We start from the raw sequence: 15,335 nt of genomic DNA, 5'->3' as shown, positions 1-15,335 counted from the left end.
TCACGCATAATAGACTTGGATGATACATGCACTAGACACATAAACTATCATTCATTTACTAATCAGGTTCATTTGACCTAAACTATATTTGCCTCCTGTTCAAAACTATGATTCCACGAAGAGAGAAAGGGAAATCGAGAATGGAAAAGACATGACCAACAACCAGGAAGTATCAAATGGCCAGAAAATAGTCTAAATGTACAAAAGAAAAATGGGTGAAGAAACGACAGACAGGATCCAAACGGATCGCAGTAGGGAAAGAAAAAACAGAATACCATCATGCACGCACAAAAGCCTCCAACTCACCATGCACCGTACCCAAATGCTAATATCGCGCCATCTCAGTACCGGAGTTTACCGACCAGGCCGAATGTATAAGCTGCCTCGGCTTCACTCTTCATCTGGATCATGTAGATCCGCTGGGAGCTGGCTGTCACGCCGCCTTGCTTTGCAATGGCACCACCCTCGTTTTCTTCGTAGACTGACACGGCAATTCCAGTTCGTGCAACACGTTCAAAGGAGCTCTCGGGGAGACAGACATCGAGCAGGACTTCGCCGCGGGTCTTGCCGCGGATGATAATGCGTTTCTCAGGTTCGACATCACGGCGTGGCGTTGCCGCACCTGAGCTGGTCGTGGAGCTGCTGCCATCGCCATGGGTGGCACTGCTCTCGCTACGACCGCTAACGGCGGTTCCGGGGCGAGAGGGGTTCTTGGGTGGAGCGGGCATGATGGTTAGACGGGCAGCCCCCATGTCGCGCCACTTGGAGGCGGTTTCGCGGAGGTAGATGCGAATCTTAGCGTTGGACAGCCCGATTCCGTCGGCGCCCTTGATTGCGGCAGCGATACGGCCGATACCTGAGGACGGGGAGGGTTGAGAGGATTCGGCAGAGTCGGAATACATGCTGTTTTCGCGGCCGTTCCGCGAAGTGACAGTCGAGCGAGCAATGTTGAACATCCTACTACCTGCGCCAAAGCGTTTCAGGGCAGAGAAGGCACTGCTCATCGTTCCCACACTGCTCTCGGAGCCCTCGGCAAGAGAACGCGGCGAGCCGGAGGCACGATAGCTCTTGCGCCGGCGAGGGAAACCGAACCAGCTTCCACCATCCTTGGTAGCAGCTGGCTGGAAAGTCGGCGGCATGTCGTTGAAGGGACCACGAGCGTTTTGGAGTGCAATGTAAGTAGGATTGTTGATGCGAGCCTGGTTGATTAGGCTGTATAGAGAATCACACTCATCAGGGTTGCGAGATCGGAACATGATATTGTTGCTTGAGGTGATCTTGGAGCGCTCGGTTGGCGGAGAACGAATGCTGATGTCAATGGCAGTGCCCCGGCGTATGGGAACAAGCGGTGTCAGTTCCATTGAGATAAGAGGCCGCGACGATTTCGAAGACCGCTCTGGGGAGTTTGCATTGGGATCAGCACCCATTTTAAAAGCTTCGATCAGACCAGGGCTGACAGCAATGCTGCATTCATCGGGGAGCAGACTCTCCCATGTGCCCTTGTCACACCACGCAAAAATGGACGCGACTGCTCGGGACGACTTGGCGGGTTGCAGCGGCACGGCACGGTAGCCACCTTGCGATGCCGAGTTGGAAGGAGACAGCGAGCTTGTCTCGGAGGTAGCAGACTCCAGGGGCCTTGGCTTGGGCAGCTCGCTCTGTTCGTCCTCGGAGGCAGAAGCCGAAGAATAAGAGTCAGAATCCGATACGGACTGCGAGTATTCGGAAGAGGAATAGGCATAGTGCCGCACAGTCGACGCATCAGAGTCAGAGTCAGAATAAGAATCCGATGCTGTGGAGGGCTCATATTCATGCTTAAGTGGTGAAGATCCCCTTCGTTTGAGTCGGACGGCAGATGGACTGAGGGTCGGGGTGTTAGAGAGCTTCCCGACAGCAGAGCTCGGCGAACGATGGGGAGGTGGAGGTGGAGGCGAGTCTTCATGTTTCGACTTTCGTCGTGATTTCCTTCTCCTCGTTCTAGTAGGAGTTTCTGGGACTTCTTGATCAGGCAAGGACTCCAGGGGAGGATAGTCTTCTTCTTCTCCCTCGAGTCGAGTGCTTGTTGGAGTTGACAGATGGGTCTGGCTGCTGGCACTCCTGATCTTCGGAATGAGAGGCAGGGTTGCCGAAGGAACCGATGATACTCGAGGGGACTCAGCCTCGGTGGTCTCCTGTCTCTCAGGTGTCTGAGGTGCTTTTTGAGGGGATCGTTCTTTCGGTGAATCTGTAGCCTTGGCCTGCTCTTTACCCTCACCATAAAGTCTCCCAGTCGCAGGTGAAGAATCGATTGTCTTGTCCGACACCGCTGCCTTCGGGGAGGCTGTCTCTGAAGTTGGGCTCTCTCCGTAGCGTGAGTGTCTCTTGGCCTTGGATCTTTTCAGCCCAGAAGCAGACTTGTCAGGGATCACGGTAGAAGGCAAAGCTGGCAAACCAGGGCGAGTCTGCTTCGTTGACAGTTCAGAGCCTCCGGTGGTATAGCCCGTTTCACGAGTGATTGCGGAGTAAAGAGAGCTCCTAGTTTCGGTCGCGATGGAACTGACGGTGCTCGGTTCAGAGTAATGTTCCTTGAGTGTCGAAGAACGTCGTCTCTCGCCAATTGGAATGTCAACGTCGCTTGGGGTTGGTCGCGGAGGAGAGTCGCTGCTGATAGATTTGCGTGCCTTGTGTTGCTTGGCCCGACTGATGAAGCTTTGGCTTCGGCAAATTGATGGCGGAATTGGATCTGAGCCTAGCAACTGAACCCACTCGAGACCGATATCCACATCGTCGATCCGCAGGGAGATCAACTCCTGCCAATATTTATCTTCCTCGGGGGCACTACGCAGCATCACAACGATCTCCCCTTTGGTGTCGCCATTGCGAGCTGAGACACATCGCAGGTCCATGGGCGGGAAGAGCAACCAGCGATCTGCGTGATCAATCTCACAAATCATCAAGTCACCGCCAGGTCCGTTGCTTGGGGTGTTGTCGCGGTATAGCAACTCGGCTCGGCAGTCGACCAACTGACCGCTTGAATGATAGAGGGAAAGATTGAAGAAATCGCGCGCGCGGACCCGGCGAGTCTGATCAACCGTCACCGTTTGAAGTACACCCATGGTCATTGGGTCCCTGGCTCGAGTCGGATCTATTGTGGCCGCAGATTCGTCCTCGAGTCTTGCTCGTTCATCTCGAGCGCGTTTCCGAGCCTCTAGCACGAGAGTCTGGTAGGAATTCGCCACTTCCTCGGCCTTAGTGGATGGCTGCAAGGTATTGATCCCCTTGAAGCTCTTCGCGAGGTACTTCAACCGTACCAATGGCCGCTTCAGCAGATATGCGACATCTACCTTCCCGCCGTCACTGTCGATCACATCGCCATTCTCATCCCGTTCCATGCCCTCATCCAAACTTTTCGTCTCGGCATCATTTGACTCCCCTTCCTCCAAGGGAGCAAGATTCACAATGACATCCTTGAAGCCCAGCCTCCATGCTTTCAGATATTCACGGTAGACTCTCTGCGCCCCCTGAGCCCAATTGAGCAATGCCTCCGCGTCATCTCGAGGAATGCGCTTGTGCAGAGTCTTCAGACGCTCGATTGCTACTCCCATATTGACAATAGGCTTGGAGAAGTTCAAGTCATCTTTGGGGTCCATTGAAGGTCGGAATAGACCCGCCGCGATAGCCGAGTCGGAGCGCGACAAGACACACGTAAGTAATACAGGAATCACACCTCCAACGAGCGTCTTGAGTTCGCGCATATACTTGGTCTCATCCGCAGAAAGCTCAGTCATGAGGTCCGGGATTGTTGCGTTGGCCAGGCGACTTTTATTCGTGCGAATGCTCCGGGTAGACCGAATGCTTCTGCTTCGTGAGACAGGAACCGAAAGAACAGACATGAGATCATTGTGAGTGGTGAGACGTCGCTTCAATTGCGATGAGACTGCAGGGAGTGAATCGGGGTCGAACTGATCGTTCTCTTCGGCTTCCACAGTTTTCACATCCCGCTCTGAGGCAGCAGATTTCCCGGTGAGGAATGACGACGATCCCTCGGGGAGAGTGCTGAGTGTTTCAACAGAAGCGATGGTCGAGAGTCGATGATTTCCAGTGCTAGGGAATGGCTTTTTTCGACTAAGCGGGACTGGTGCATTGTTCCCAGAAACTTCGGAGCCGTCAGAGCCGATTGGCAGGTCAGACTGGGTGGTCACAATGCTCGCCTCGTACGGCTTCTCGCGAACGGAACTTTCCTCTTTTGGTTTCGTCGATGGCCCTTTGTGAGGGTGATCCGGGCTTGCTCGCTTGGAGTCTGATGGGGCGACGCCGTCCATGGTGTTGCGTAGTTTCTCACTTGACGAAGGACGATCTCTGTCCTTGGAGTGTCGGCTATGCGAGCTCTTCGGGCGAGACTCATTCTCGGGTGGCTCGGAGGAGATTATGCTTGCATTTTCCCCTTCCGCTAGTCTCCTTGATCGCCGCGCTCTGGCTGATTTGATGTCCAGAGGGCCGGGCATGTCGCTCTTGGAATCATTATCATCCAGGAAGGGGTCTGGCGTCTCTGACAGCCAAGCCTCAATCTTCGACCCGCGATTGCCCGGTGGTTGCGGTTGAGGTTTGGGCGGCTCAGCCTCCGGTCTTGTGAACATCTTCCTCGACTCGTCCAGCATATGCGCAAAAATTCCGCCTTTGGGTGGCTTTGAAGGGCCACGGGCACGCCTTCGGGATAGCTCTGAAAAGTCAGCCTCACTCCGTGCCCAATCAATATCTTCTGGCGGAGGCGAATGTCTCTTGAGATTGTCAGCGATGTCCGATTTTGCCGTGCGCGTAGGTCGATCCGACTCCAGATCGCTGTCGGTCACGGACTCGGTCCGTTTCCGCGAGGCCGACTGTTTTGCTTCACGAATGGGGGATCTGGAAGCAGGAGCATCTCGACGGGCTCCGTATCGCGGGATATCTCGATTCTTCCCCGAATCATCCTTCTTATTATCTCGTTTGGCTCGTGGAGATCCCGAGCCTTCGTTCGTCGTGTACTCGTTGATGCGCTTTGGCATCGGCAAGTTGCGCGTGGGTGTCTGTGTCTGTGTCGTAGATCTATTCCTTCTCCAATGCTCATCGCTAATGACTCGTTTGCGTGGTGTACTGTGACTGCGTTTCCTCGTTGCCGCCGGAGGCTCTTTGTTGCTCTTTTCCGGCCGGTCCAGCTTGGCCTTCGCCGGCTTGGGCTTCGCTTTCGGTGTTTTGTTTTCTTCATCGTCGTCGTCGTATATGCCGTCGTCGATCGTGACCACTCCACCGCCTTGTTGTTGCCATTTGCGCACCCTCGCGCGAACTGAGTTCGTGTCGTGCACCCCGAGCGGCTGTCCAATATCCAGAGGCTTTGTCGGGGTCGGTTTGGCACTACCTCCACGGTTGGAGGGGCGGTGCGGCGTCGCAGGAGACGGCATCGATGTCTGCTGAAAGAACGAATGAGTTTAGTTGGGCTCGGCGTGATCGAGATGTTGACAAAGCGGGCAACCAAGAGATGTTTGTTGACGCTCGATGATCAGGTGGAGGAAGCACTCACCACGCGGACCGAAGGGCCTGGCTTCGATCACAGAGCACAGCGAAGCAGCATTTGCTCTTTTTTGGTCGTTTCTTCCGGGTCGAGACTCCTTCGCAGCGATCGAGGGGGGTGTAAACAAGTTGATTAGGCACCTTTGACGCTGACCCCGATAAGCCCACCTCTTCCCTGACTAGTTTTGGCTGCCGGGGAAACCACGCGCCGATCGACGATCGGCCAAGCAGCGCGCTCCTGTGACTCTGCAATCCTTCCACTCAGCACTTAGCATTCAGCAGTCTCCTTCTTTGCAGGCCTGCAAGGAATCGTCTGATCGCTTCTGCTGCGCGTGATAAGATCCGGTGCTCTCTTCACCCGAGGACTTGGCTGAACCCTGCAACTGACCAGGTCTCGACCACCGGGGGCATAGTCTTCTCCAAATGAGGGTGGAGTGGCTCCAGAGACGTTGCGACAACTGAGAGGTCCCGGAATTGGGGGACCGGGCTGTTCTTATTGCCGCTTGCGCGTCCATCGCACTGCTGTGGTTCCTCCTGCAGGGGCGTCATCGCCGTTCAAGGATGCAGCCCACTCGCTGCGCTGGACAGGTCGCAATTAGGCACTACTATTTCTTGCTAGTGGCCGTGTCATGGTCCTCGTCGTCCCAATGATCTAAATTTTACATCTATAGAATCGAAAGAATGCCCCATGGGCCACTCCGATGGCCCTGGCATCATGTCTCGATCAAGTCCCGAGGCGATCGAATCGCCTCATCACCCCGAATCTCGATTCTGACCGAGACAAGCATTGTTCGTGCCCACCAATTCTCCATTGCCCCCCCGTTCCCCACTTTAGCCCGCTCGCACCTGTGGCTATGACGGAAGAGGTGCTATTGAGCCTTGCGCCTCTCGCCTGACTCCTGCTGTCGCCGAATGGCGGTCGAGATGATCGAGATGCTTTGGTAAAGGTAGTCTAATCATACACTAGATCAGCCGAACATCCGAAACTCCCGGATGCATCCCCAAGGATTCGGTACTTACAGCCTGGCACCACGATCCAGATGAAATTCATGAAGAAGTAATACAGCCAGAAATAATACGGCTCCGGCCGGCAGTAGGGCCGGTCGTTCCTGTAGTGGTCGAACAGGCTAGTGGCATAGTACAGCGTGTCGCCGTAGAGATGGCTCATGCACACAATCAACTGGATGGGGTGGCGCAAGGCATGCCGGGTTGCGGTCAGATATGCAACAACAAAGCATAGAGGCCCCCACAGGAGCTGGGCGAGGGCGGGTCAGCGGGAAAAGTCATCGCGGTGTCGACAGCAGCGGTGGCCTCGAACACTTACCACGGTCATGGTCTCCATGCAGAGCACCAGGGTATCCGAAGTCAGGTACCGGGAGTCCGACAGGGCATACTCCTTCCACAGCTGCCCGAACAGATCCTGCGCCGAGGCCATATTGTCATGATGGATCATGAAATACCCCTCGAAGAAGCAATGGAGGGTTCCAGCTGTCAGGCTTGTCAGTCCATCCGGGGCTGTCGGCCATGGGCAATAGTCAGGTCATACAGAGCACAAACCATAGGATGGCGATTCGATCCGCCATGCGAAGGGTTGGTCGCACATAACTGGCCACGGCGAAAGTGACTCCAAGGAGGACCGCGCATCCTCCGCTAGCAGAGGCCAGAAGTTCGAGCACGGAGGCTTGGTTGGGCGAATAGCCGACAATGTCGGCCCCGAGGGGGAAGTAGGGGTGGGAGGAAGAGCCACCCGCCATGCTCGTTGCGGCGTGGGGGGGTGTCAAAAAGCTTGTCTTCGGCCACACTGGGATCGGTCACCCTGGATGATTGATTCCTAGCGATCTGATCTTATAGCGGGATCTCCGAGGGAACTCCAGAGGCTAGGAATGTTTTGCTTGGCTTTTTCTATTCCCAGAGCCACGCGCGATGATCGCATGTGGATCTGCACAGGGGAGCTTGAACCAATTGGAAGCCATCTCCAGAGATCTCGACAAGGTTGATGGATTGAATGCTGAGTGCAGCTCTTTTGAATGATAGAGCCTTGGCCCAGAATGCACACAATCATTCTAGGAAGGCATCAATCTAGGTTGAAGGTACGCAGGTAGATCTGTAGCTGTCCGGTACCTGCTGTTTATCGTTGGAGAGATATATAGTTACCTCGGCTATGGTCGGGGAGACATTGGATGAAGAAGCTAGGCAGCGCCCAGTATCACCGTGGTTCATCATGCATTAGCTCGGGCATCATTCCGAAAGGACACATAGCCCAGGTAACTATCAATCCCTGGGGACCTTGTTGTCTTCGCGACAAGTCCACGTCTCGTTCGGAAAGGGCTTAGCGTCTCATTTGCTGCCTCAGGCACCAAGAATCCGGGTTCCCCAACTGCCTTGTTCCCCCCTCGACATACCGTGATTCCCCGACTGCTTAAATGGCGCCCCGACGCCCTTTATCTCTCCTTAACAATGGCATCTGATGCGCCTAGGAAGCCCCTGGGAATCGACGTCTCGCGTTCCTCAATGGACTCGCCCCCTGGTATCGCCGCCTTGTTCGTCATCAGCTTCGACATCAGGGCCGGGTAAGTATTACTTCCCTCTGGAAGCTCCAAGCTTCGGAGCAGTAGACGGGGTCCGGTACTGATCGCCATGTGATGGCAGATATGTGGTCTCGTGGAAACGGACGGCGCCCGGTGGTCAGTGGCCCCTTAGTTGAGCTGTGGCTGCACCCCTCTGATGCGATCCGCGGAGCTGACACGGATACTCAATAGTCGAGGTCGAAGGGGTGGTGGAATACAAGTCACTTCCATCTGGACTACACAATGTAACCGAGGACCTGGTGTACGTGCCGCGGACTGGCCTGACAGCTTTCACTGCGCTTCGCTAACATAACCCCTCCACTAGGTATTTTGTCCACGAAGAGCATGCCGGTATCAGCGCGTTCCTCAACCATCCCGCCACCGAGGCGGAACGCAATGCGAAGATGTTTGCGATCGGCGTTTTGGTTCCCCTCAGCTCCGGGAGACTCGGGAAGAGCTGGAGACATGCCCCGAAATTGAAGGAGTTGACGCTGTTCGTACTCCCTACTCGACATGCCTCATGGCAATCTGGTAGCTAACACCTGCTCCTATACAGGAAATACGCCGCGAACATGTCCGATATGCAGCCATTGTCTGATTACTGGGACTCGTTCCAGATCGGAGGCAACGAAACCGCCGTCCCAGACTCACCAATCGATTCGCCATTGAGTGTTCGGTTCCCATCCGGCGATAGACCAAGCCACCGCAGCCGCGCCTTCAGCGATGCAATGGTATTGGAGACGTCCAGGCCGGCCTTGACACCTTTCCACCCTGCTTCGTCACTTCCGGATTTTATGGACTGCTTCGGCCCATTGATCTTCCCATTGTACCGAGCGGCGTTGTTGCGTAAACGGATTCTCTTTATGACGGAAGCGCCAGTCCATACGCCATGCAACTTTGGTAAGAACTTTTGGGCCGTGTCATATTGTCTTTTGATTGACTCGATATAGTGTATGATCTGTCCTTATTGGCGTCTCTGCCAAATTCCCTTCTACAGACGCTCCCGGTTGACCGCACTCCACCACTGCGACCCCGCCCACTGTTCAACATCGGTATCCACGACATTCCTTATCTTGCATCTTTTGATGTCTCACGAACCAGTTTGGACCCTGAAAATGACCCCAGCTGGATTGCCTGCTCAACGGACAGTGTCTTGAGCATGAAGCCTGACCTTTACGACGCACTCGTCACCCTTCCTCCGCAGTATTCGCAACATGCTACAGAACATGTCTTTCCCAAGATCATCTTGACAACCCCCACAAGTACAAAAAACAACTCCGTTCAAACGGTTCAACTGAAAGCGACGCAACGAGATGCCCGCCGATTCGCCATGCTGCGGAAGGGCCTACGACGATTCTCCAGCGAGAGATCGACCTCATCGGAAACGGAAGATGAATCTGATGCCGACTCGACCTACTCGTCTAGCCCAGTCGTCGAACCACTCTCTTGGACCCGGCTTGCCTACACCTCTTTTATCTGGTGGGCATCGGCCGGTGAAAACCGTGACGGATTGTCAGAAGAGGAAGAGGAGCAACAGATTGAACAAGACGCCCGACTTCTGGCAAGCGTGGAGAGTCTTGCATATCCTGCCCACCATTCCACGGGCCGTCGCTCCCTCTACTCCGAGGATCAACGCCAGGAGCCGCCGGAAGTCGCGCTGGTAGCCTACTTCCGCCGTCTCACCACGCAAATATTCTTTACTCTAGCCGGTGCCATTGCGCGGCACGATAATGACGACTATGCCGAGGATGGTGCCGGCGATGCCTACACCGATACACCCTACCTTGACAATGACCCAGCGGACGATGACGCCGAGCTGTCCCTCTCCATGTCCCGGCAATCATTCCCCGGCGGGGACGCGAATAGTCCTCTCCTGCGCCAGAGATCGCACGTGAACAATACCAGTCGTCATGGATCCAACACGACGCGGGATGCCCTCGACCCCGACAAGCCCATCACCATCACGATCGCTGATATGGCCGAGATGGGTCTCGACGTGTGGAGTGCCACAGACCGGATCTTCGCTGAAGAGCTTGTTTCACTCTGGTGGGGACGATCCGCACGAGTCGACAGCGCTCGCATTCGATGCTGTGGCATTTCCGTCTTATAAAGGAATGTGCCTGATGCTTTCGTCGCATTTACTATTTGCCAGAAACATGGTTCTGCCCTGATATTTGTTGATATCTGTCTCTTTACCTTTTGTACATATATCGTGATACCTGCCTGTCTGCTGGCACAGATCATGCCTAGGTATCATGCACTTCTCGGCCATATATGTAGACTGCGTTTAGTCAATGTTCCAGACACACTCTATGGACACCAGAGCAGGTTTCATATTAGATATCAAGTCCTGAATACGAACACACAGAACCTGAACAGATGTATGTTTTCAACTGACTGAGATATTCAGAGACAGGATTATAACAGAGAAAGGATGAATATTTTACAGTTGATGAAAAAGGCGCCAAAGACTAGGTTCTATCTTCCCACGGCTTGGCCTTTAAATATATTACAACAAGATCGTAAACACATATCTAGTATTTATTATTAATATGTTATCATATGGGCTTAGCGGAGCAGCCAATTGACCACAGGGGCTCTTTTCTTCGCCAGTCAAGGCTTGCGTGCATCTTTTAGTCTATGTACCAGAGTTGGCGTAGAGATTATTGACATATATAGCTTTTACATGTCCGCACGACTTCGCCATTCATGAACCCGGGCTATCCAATCGCGAAGAAGAGCTTCAAACACACCAGTCTCATCGATAGGAAGGCCATGCGTTCCACGATCTAGAACAACATATGTTGATCGCGGATAGAGCTCCAGCAAGCGCAGGCTGTCTCGATAGCCCACACTCTCGTCTTGCCGGCCACATACAATAAGCGTAGGCGCAAAGAACTTGGCACTTTCGTTGTCCAACGAAAAAGATAACTGATATCGATGTGGATCAGTTCGGATCGGATCTAACGCTTCCTTGTCCGCCGCTTTGTCTGCCGGAAGAAAAGCCTCCTCGTATTTTGCCTTTAGGGTTTTAACGTAGGCAGGGGTTTGAACGAGAACATTTCCAAGAAGTGCCCGGTCTTCGGCGGACATGTTCGACATGAGTTGCTCGTTTGCAACCAAAGGCTTGAAAGCATCGAGATCGCGCATGCTGTCCTTGGGCTCAATGAGCGGGACGCGTAGTAGCAAGCCATCGACTTGTTCAATATATTCCTGAGCTATCGCACGAGCAAGGTAACCGCCACATGATGAGCCGACGAGCAAGAATCTCGATTTCCCAATTCGCGAATCAATGAATTGCACCAGGCGACGGTATATATCGTCCAGATCCTTGACATTATTCGCAGGCGTGGTGCCCATTCCTGGAAGGTCGACGTAGATCCGGCGCAGTCCCGGTGTCTTGCTGAAAATCGGCTCAAAGTCCAGTTCCTCGGCTCTTCCCTGCATCTGCCATCCATGAATGATCAAGACGGGAAGTCCCTCGCCGATTTCATGTGCAGATAGGAGAGGTTCCATTTTGTGGCGTGGTGATGATTTTGTGGGTCTAGGGGGAGGAACCAGAGCAGTTGATGGCCGGGGTAGAAATTGGTATAAATTGATGTTCAGGTACAAGCACGCCATCCAGGGACGTTATGGCGCTGACAAATTGCTGCTCCTAACGTCCACTAAAATAATCCACTCGACAAGCGAGCCAATGATACATTACTATATAGATTAAAAGAAACATCCTAAGTGCCACCCTAAACTAGTTCCAAGGTTAGCATCGTTGGGTAGTCAGCAACCGCAGACCGAATGAGAACCCAACTGTGTCACGGTACGTCTTCCAAAGCTATATTGATCTTACTTCTCCATTTTTCTCCACGTCATTTGACTATAGTACTACATCCCGAGCATTCATCACTAGAGGGGTTCACTAAAGCGAACCATACACAGGTGACAATGTGGAACGAAGCAACCTAATTACCCCCCGGGATTGAAAGACAAGATAAGAAAAAAACCCCCCACAACAATGAGATACACTCCTGCCTGTTGAAAGGATCTTCCGCTGTCTGGACATATCATCTGTCAGACGTCCATCTCCTTGTCGAAAGGAGGTCACCCAAGACCATTGCCCGCTCAGCCCGTAAAAGGTGGAATATATTTTAGACCACTGAGGCCGCTGTAAAAGTCATCCAGTGACACGCGCTCTTGCGGCCCGCAGAGGGCGCTGGCCATGAAATCCCAAAATTCTGTAGCGCCTGCCGGTGTGAGATCCGGTTTATACACGCTCTTGAGTATTTGCAAAGCCTGAGCACGGGTGTTGTATGTATTTTTCGCCTTCTGCTTAATTGATCGCTTGGTCAATTTCTTCCAGGCGGTCATGTATACAGGAGTGCGGCGAAGAAATTGCAAAAGAGTCATCGCTAAACCAAACACGTCTTGGACTTCCTTCCAATCGGTCCACTTCTTGGCGACCATTTCTGTCATTTGACAATATCAGCATCCGCCGGAAAAGACAGAAAGGAACATGTGGATTTCAAACTTACCTGGAGACATATATCCTTCAGTGCCTACCATAGGAGGGTACGCATGGCCTGTCTCCTCGTAGAATTCCATCGGGATCGCGATATCCCAATCAATGACTTTCCAGGTCACAGATCTCCAAGTTTTCGGGTCATCCACGCTCGGGTCATATTTCGAGAGCTTCGACATGATGTTTTGCGGCTTGATATCCAGGTGGATGACTTTCTTTCTGAGGGCCGACATCACCCCCTTCGTCACGTCCATCATCATCTCCTGGCGGTCAACCGGACGACTGTGTTGTTGTACCCACCGAACGTAACCATCCTCATTTAGTTTCTCCATGACAGCTAGGGAGCTTTTCGAATCCGAAACCAAGGTATTTGCATAGACCTTCGGTATATGAGCGTCATCGTCGATATAGGCCATTATCTTCGCCCCGATGTATCCATCCCTCCCTGGTGTTATTTTCGCAATCACATCATCTATTTGCTCTGTACAAGACTCGTCAACTCCATTGGAGTCGGAAAGCTGCACTGGACTGATGAATCTGTCGAGGATGGCGTTATACACACTTCCTTGGCCTCCGGAACGGATAGCACCCAGTAAGCTGATGCTTCCGAATTGTACCTTCGGGTTGGTATATCTTGACCCATAGGCATAGCGGGTCTTCGAGCCCGTGTAGAGCCAAGCGTAGTCGTTGGCATTCTCATCTTTCGCTCGTTTCTCGATACCTACTTGGTAGCCTTGCGAGAGCTTGATCTGGACATAGCGAAATAGCGCATCAAACGTTTCGGCATCAAGAGGTCGCTCGGTGACAGCCGATCGAGATACAGCAATCTCCTTGACCGGCGCAGCGTGAGCAAAAAGATTCAGGAATACGGGCGCCACAATCAAGAAGATAGCCCAGAAAGGGTACTCGGGATGTTTCGCTTTCCAGAGCATCATGAAGATAGCGAAAGCCCGGCCCGGGGGGGGGGGGGGGCGGATTGAAGGTATTGAAGAATATGATGGTGTAGCCCCGACCAGGAGAAGGGAAAACAGCTATATAAATTTTGTTAATAGATAGAAAAAATTGTATACTTAGAGCAGCCAGGGGCTGCTCGTCTGACTTCTCTCAACGGCCCCATGGAATCCTGGATCTGCTAGTCTGAGCTATACATTCCGGGAACCGCTAAATTGACATATGTTGCCTATTTAGGTAAAGTCTGGCTTATATACTACTCAGATAGTATTAGCCTACCTAGTGTATTTTCAAACGTTACTACATATTTACTCTCCCTAGGACTTGATTAGATGGACACCCCCTTTGGTTATATAATATTACAGATACCATGCCATCCTTATCAACATCACAGGGGGTGTCCGAATAGGCAAAAGAGGCGTCCATTTAGCAGCCCCGACAAGATAGGCGGCATTAACCACGGCCCCTAGAATCATCGAGTAATAAAGTGAGCGCCACCAACTCTACAAAATAAGTGTCGTGGCAGAGGGCAAAAGTGTATTAAATCGAGGAACTCTTTAACTATACGGCCTTACCCTTACCAGAGAGCAAGACAGCGCCTGCCGTACATATAGGAGACTGCTAGGGTAGGCCCCCTTGCCTAACCAGGTAGGGCTCACGTGAGGCCATATTCTATTACCATAGTGCCCCAAAGTAACTTGCGTCTTGCCTTTCTTGGACGGCAATGACAGTATTGCCTGCAGTGATTGTGCCTACGAAAATATATGCAAACAAGTTACCGGCCACCCAAGATTGCTATCCCTTGATCACACAAACGGAGGTGCCATAGGCAGTGAAATCGAAGGTTCAAACGACGCGACTATTCGCAAATACGTTATCCGCGGCCTGAATTATCGAGCTAGAGGAGAAAAAGTATGGACGATCCATACCATGTCGTCTTTCCTTACCTAGGTAACAAGTTTCGCTAGGTAGCCCCATCGAAGGGAAGAGTCTGAACGGAAGAGGATTTAGTTCAAGAGCGATGGATACTCTAAGGCACGTAGAATCGAGTTGTTCCGGCTGGAGCACTCGATTCAAACCCATTATTACCAGCACCCCCGGGTTATATTTATAGCAAGACTTGATTAACAGGGACAAAAGACGGAAGCCCGATGAGCTGGGTGGGTCGCTGAATCGGAGGTGGTTCCCGTTGATGAATAACAACATATACGTCCAGTCTACCGCATCGTATTCCCGTTGGATGTTTTCCAAGAAGCGTAGAGTTCTCCTTTCGTTGGAACATATTGAAAACAAATTCAAACTCAAGCAACATTGTTGCTCCACCTTGGAAGCAGCTAGGCCGAACGAAGTCTATAAAATTCTCAGGTGAGAGGATTTCTCGTGGCCCGTGGACGACTGAATTAGAATCACTGGTGTATCCGAGGTATTGCTGCTTCAAGGTCCCACAAGTCTTGACAATCTGAAGTTTGAAGCTTGATATCTCGATCCATATCCGATAGAGCATGTCCGGGCCTGGTTTCAACAGTTGTAATTGCTAGGCCAATGGTACAGTTGGCAGGCGGATGAAGCGGAGTGTTAAGCGTAGAGCTTTTATGCTCAGTACCCATATTGATATCTGGGCTATGTTGTCTTCTTTGGATGCAGTATTTGAGGACGTCGATGAGAAAATTCACTAAAAAAAAGGTGGAGAGCCCTATAGCCAGCGCGACGAGCCAAGATAAAATAGAGGTAGAAAGCGAGCATTGACTATCAGCCGCCATGCTGAGTTGTACCGCTGGTGG

At 52.5% G+C, this 15,335-nt stretch overlaps 5 protein-coding genes across 5 annotated transcripts; 1 reads left to right on the top strand and 4 right to left on the bottom strand.

The window, feature by feature from the left end:
* Positions 1-341: 341 nt before the first annotated feature.
* Positions 342-5,414, bottom strand: N7459_007643 (uncharacterized protein; the record flags this gene model as incomplete). Its single annotated transcript, XM_056946811.1, has 1 exon — positions 342-5,414. The coding sequence occupies one exon, from the start codon at positions 5,412-5,414 to the stop codon at positions 342-344; it is 5,073 nt and encodes a 1,690-aa protein (XP_056798810.1).
* A 978-nt stretch (positions 5,415-6,392) lies between these two features.
* N7459_007642 (EXPERA domain-containing protein) lies at positions 6,393-7,277 on the bottom strand (the record flags this gene model as incomplete). Its single annotated transcript, XM_056946810.1, has 4 exons — positions 6,393-6,475; positions 6,544-6,778; positions 6,848-7,011; positions 7,070-7,277. The coding sequence occupies 4 exons, from the start codon at positions 7,275-7,277 to the stop codon at positions 6,393-6,395; spliced, it is 690 nt and encodes a 229-aa protein (XP_056798809.1).
* Positions 7,278-7,980: 703 nt separating this feature from the next.
* N7459_007641 (uncharacterized protein) lies at positions 7,981-10,200 on the top strand (the record flags this gene model as incomplete). The annotated part of the gene is made up of 6 exons (XM_056946809.1): positions 7,981-8,093; positions 8,173-8,207; positions 8,283-8,352; positions 8,416-8,583; positions 8,647-8,990; positions 9,041-10,200. 6 exons carry the CDS (start codon positions 7,981-7,983, stop codon positions 10,198-10,200), a joined length of 1,890 nt encoding a protein of 629 aa, XP_056798808.1.
* Positions 10,201-10,772: 572 nt separating this feature from the next.
* Positions 10,773-11,606, bottom strand: N7459_007640 (alpha/beta fold hydrolase; the record flags this gene model as incomplete). Its single annotated transcript, XM_056946808.1, has 1 exon — positions 10,773-11,606. The coding sequence occupies one exon, from the start codon at positions 11,604-11,606 to the stop codon at positions 10,773-10,775; it is 834 nt and encodes a 277-aa protein (XP_056798807.1).
* Positions 11,607-12,206: 600 nt separating this feature from the next.
* N7459_007639 (uncharacterized protein) lies at positions 12,207-13,538 on the bottom strand (the record flags this gene model as incomplete). Its single annotated transcript, XM_056946807.1, has 2 exons — positions 12,207-12,550; positions 12,617-13,538. The coding sequence occupies 2 exons, from the start codon at positions 13,536-13,538 to the stop codon at positions 12,207-12,209; spliced, it is 1,266 nt and encodes a 421-aa protein (XP_056798806.1).
* Positions 13,539-15,335: the final 1,797 nt, after the last annotated feature.

The sequence above is a fragment of the Penicillium hispanicum genome, assembly GCF_028827665.1.
Source record: "Penicillium hispanicum strain IBT 35686 chromosome Unknown utg000006l_segment0_segment0, whole genome shotgun sequence".
Taxonomy (NCBI): domain Eukaryota; kingdom Fungi; phylum Ascomycota; class Eurotiomycetes; order Eurotiales; family Aspergillaceae; genus Penicillium; species Penicillium hispanicum.
Note: the sequence above shows the minus strand (reverse complement) of the source record. Positions and strands in the feature narration are given on the sequence as shown.